At 29.4% G+C, this 4,499-nt stretch overlaps 1 protein-coding gene across 1 annotated transcript; it reads left to right on the plus strand.

Annotated features, from left to right (window-relative positions):
- On the plus strand, positions 1 to 420 carry LOC145050022 (S-protein homolog 5-like). Its single transcript, XM_078998340.1, has one exon. The coding sequence runs from the start codon at positions 1 to 3 to the stop codon at positions 418 to 420; it is 420 nt and encodes a 139-aa protein (XP_078854466.1).
- The last annotated feature ends 4,079 nt before the right edge of the window (positions 421 to 4,499 follow it).

Here is a 4,499-nt window from a genome sequence, read left to right on the forward strand (position 1 = left end):
ATGAGGTCTTCTACAATGTATAACTTATTCATCTTTGCCATCTTAACTTACCCAATTGCTTCAACAGCCTTTTCATGTGCTTTTACTCCAAAATGGAATATTTCCGTTATTAGTGCTGTCCCTGATGATCTCGTTTTTCATATCAAATCAGGAGATGATGATCTTGGGAATCATACCATTCCATTCGTTGGAATTTACAGTTGGGGTTTTTGTGAAAAGGTTGGCGGTGGCACTCTTTTTTACGCTTACTTCTGGTGGGGTTCAAAATTTCAGAGCATAGATTTGTTTGACGGAGCTATTAAAAAAATCTGCTATTTAGGTGGGAGTACTCAACGTTGTTATTGGTTCGTAAAACCTGATGGATTTTATGTAAATCCATACCCAAGTGGAGGTGGGACGTTCATTAAAGGTTGGGGCTAAAAACATACGTAGGTCATGATTTTCTATTGTAGCTTGATATAATATTTGATTAAACTTGATTAATGACACTAGTATGCTATGTACCTGTTTATTTCTTTTGTCAGCACATCATGTTTAAAAGGGTTCTATGTTAGTTACAATTCAGCAAGTTCACAAGCTCTTTATAACGTTTGTTTGAATAGTTACACTACTAGAAAACAAAGGGTTTTGCTACAGGAAAATAGCTACGGAAAATTTCCGTAGGAAATAACCTACACAATACCTACGGAATGAGAAACACTAATTTGGTAACGTAATCGCTACAAAATAGCTACGGAATAGTTACAGACGAAAAGTCGTAGGTATTCCGTTAGTAATTAGTTACACAATTGCTACGGAATAATGGCGGAACTAAATCCGTAAATATTTTGTAGTTAATTCGCTACAGATTAGCTACGGACTATTGACGGAAGAGATTGACTACAGAATAGTTATGAAATAATTTATTATTATTATTATTGTTATTATTATTATTATTATTATTTGAGTCTTACAACTATTTTTTTTTATCCTTTTGTTTTACATATATAAAACACAAACATTTAAAAATAATAATATTTCGTATATCATGTATTTTTTTAATGATGTTAATTGTGGATTAAGAACAAACATAGATAACTTTTTGTTGATTCCAACTTGTAACTTCTGTTAGCAATAACCGTTACTCCATTGAGGCAAGCTTACATCTTCAGCAATAAATAGAGGGAACTTGTGTGCATGAAAAAAATAGAAAACTCTTCAGAAACATGAGATCTTCTACAATTCATAATTTTTTGCCTTTATCATTTTAACATACCCAATTGCTTCAATAGCATTTTCATGTCCGTTTACTATAAAATGGAATGTTAGCGTTATTAGTGCTCTCCGTGAAGATCTTGTTGTTCACATAAAATCAGGAGATGATGATCTTAGGAACCATACCATTCCATATGTAGGAAATTACTCCTGGTCTTTTTGTGAAAAGGTTGGTGGTCACACTCTCTTTTATGCTTACTTCAGGTGGGGTTCAAAATTTCAGAGCTTAGATTTGTTTAACAAGCAATTTCTGACAAATTAATTTTAAATACGGATCCTGAACATTGTTAGGGTTTTTTGTAAATAATATTCCAAGTAGAGGTGGGCAGTTCATTAAAGGATGGGACTAAAACAAATATATGTCATGTTTTTCTTATTGTAGCTTGATACAATATATGATAAAAAAAATTATTGATGACATTAATATGTTATGTATGTGTTTATTTCTTCTGTCAGCACATCTGCAAATGTTTATAAGGACGCTTTATTAGTTACAGTTAAGCAAGTTTACAAATAGTTTATAACAAATGTTTGAATAGTAAAACAAATTAGAGATGAAAGTGGGTCCAAACCCGAATCAATTGGAACGGACCCGGACCGAGAAGCCAATATTGAATTATTTGAAGACTAGAAAACCGGACCGATAATGCGGAACCAGGTTCGGTTTCAGGTATCAGACCAGATAAAATGGGTATGGAACCGATTGGCACCAGAAATAGGTAATTGGAATTCAGGCTGAAATGGATCCGAAAACCCGAAAAATAAGATTGATTTTCTAGTCAGTTTTAACCTAACTAAGTCATTAAATGGTTCATTTCCTTAAATTATATATCTCTCTAGAATGCTCGTGCGTTGTGCAGAAACACTTATATAGTTGAAATCTTTACAGATATATGTTTTTTTAAATATAACAATAACGTTGTTGTTAAATTTGATATAATAATTTGTATACTAAATTGATATAATTTATTGATTATTTTGAATTATATGATAATATATACATCTATTATAATTACATAATCTCAACCGTTTGAATGACTTTTACCATGAGTTACTCATGAATAAAATTGAATATAATATATGGTTTAATGTTATTTATTGTTGTTATTGTTAATTAATTTTTTGAAATTTATTTGTTTAACGTTTTAATTTCAATCATTAGAATTATTTAAAACATCAAACATTGTTTTTTGATTTTAAAGTTAACAATATTATCATTTATATAGAGTTATATTTAACTATTATTATTGTAAGTTACTTTAAGCTACTTATTTGAAAACTTTTAATGATTATACAAATATCTTGAATATTTTAGTTAAATTGAGATTATAATTCAGATTTTGCATTTAGCAGTACAATTTATCACTTTTAACTATTCACAAAATATTCATTCGGTTTATTAAGTGGAACTGAAATTTATATTTAAGTTGACACTGTAATGTTATTATAAACTAACAATTCATGTATATTGTCCAAACTATTCAAAAGTTGTACCTTGAAATTGATAATGGTTTACATACAACAACATTTTAATCTAATAAATTAAGTATAATCTGTTAAAAATAAAAAGCATAACTTTATAAGTGGAAGTAAAGATGTTATTTAATATTGAAATTTAGTTAATTTATGATTACACTTTAGGTTTGATATTTATTTAACCTTATTAACCAACTTATAATCATTATTAGAAAGACACTATAATTTATTAGTTTTAGCTATTTACAAAATATTATTTGGGTTATTTAAGTTAAACTAAAATTTATATTTAAGTTGATCCTGTAATGTTATATTTAAATTTATAATATAAGTATTTTATACAAATTGTTCAAAAGTTGTAGGTTTAAAATGATAATGGTTTACACTCAACAATATATTAAAACTAATAAATTAAGTATAATATGTTAAAAGTTAAAAAAACATAACTTTATAAGTAGAAATAAAGATATTCTTTTAATATTGAAATTTAGTTTGTATATGATTACACTTTTGTTAGGCTGCAAAGTCATGCTTGGATGTAGTGTTTTAGGCTTTCCTCTTTGTATGTGTAAATGGGTTGAGTCTTTCCTATAAATAGGAAGTGAGTGGCTCCCATTATGTAAGTGAACCATTTGGAGTGTTAGACTAGAGAGAGAAATTGTATACAAACCCATTTGTATAATCTGTCTAGATCTAATAAGAGCTTACAAAGATTTATTTACTCCTTGTGTTCTTGAATTTGTATGATGAATTACTAGATCTTTCCTAATTCCGCACATGCCATCATAATCAACACCACTACAATTGGTATCAGAGCGGGTGTTCTTGATTTGATAAAGAATTGATCATTGATGGCTATTTTGATTTGGTTAGATGGGTTAAAGATGCGAAGTCTTCTCATCCATGGTTCGCATTCATGTTTCCCGTGTGAAGAATTTGTTTGACGTGCGAAGTATATTTCACTGGTTAGTGAATTGGGGAAGAAAACAAAAGTTTCGAAAAGAGTCCCTACAGTTTCATAATATTTGCAGTTTATACCCAACTTCGCATATGGGTAATATTAAATGCTGAAGATGTAATTAATACCTATTATATCTTCAACATGTAATATGCATTAATTACTTTCTTAAAATAACTAAAATGATTGGTCCAGAATCTATCATACGGGCACACAATAGATAGTGAAAACAAAATAACCTAACCATATATATATATATATATATATATATATATATATATATATATATGTGTGTGTGTGTGTGTGTGTGTGTGGGTTCAATTGAGAAAAATAAAAAAGGTTGAGAATGGGGGAATCATTCTCAGCTACTCATTTAATCTAAGCATAAAAGACACGGTGGCAAACTTGTAAATATCATAATAACCTTCAATCTCAAATACGTAACTATAGAGAATTCGATAACTGTTCGTTCATCATCAAAATTTTTCCTCCAACCTTCAATAATCATCCAGATTTCTTCAACTAAACCGGAATTTCTTCGTTGTTCATGAAATTGGAATCGGAGTTCTGGACTCGCAGTCACAGTCGATATTGAGGGACTTAGAATCGGTAATCACAGGTTCCCAATCGGATTTTCGGAAAATCAAAATCAAATTAAGAAATTGATCAGAGATAGGATGTCGCATCTGAAGTCGAAATCGGAAGTATATGATGATTTGGAATTGATAACTTGATGTTTTTAACATTTTTAAAATAGTTAACTTGTTTGCACTCCAACTGTTTGATGAAATGCATAAACTAAATTACCACG

This window comes from Lactuca serriola, chromosome 5 (assembly GCF_051521515.1).
Source record: "Lactuca serriola cultivar US96UC23 chromosome 5, Lser_US96UC23_V15, whole genome shotgun sequence".
In the NCBI taxonomy this organism is placed as follows: Eukaryota; Viridiplantae; Streptophyta; class Magnoliopsida; order Asterales; family Asteraceae; genus Lactuca; species Lactuca serriola.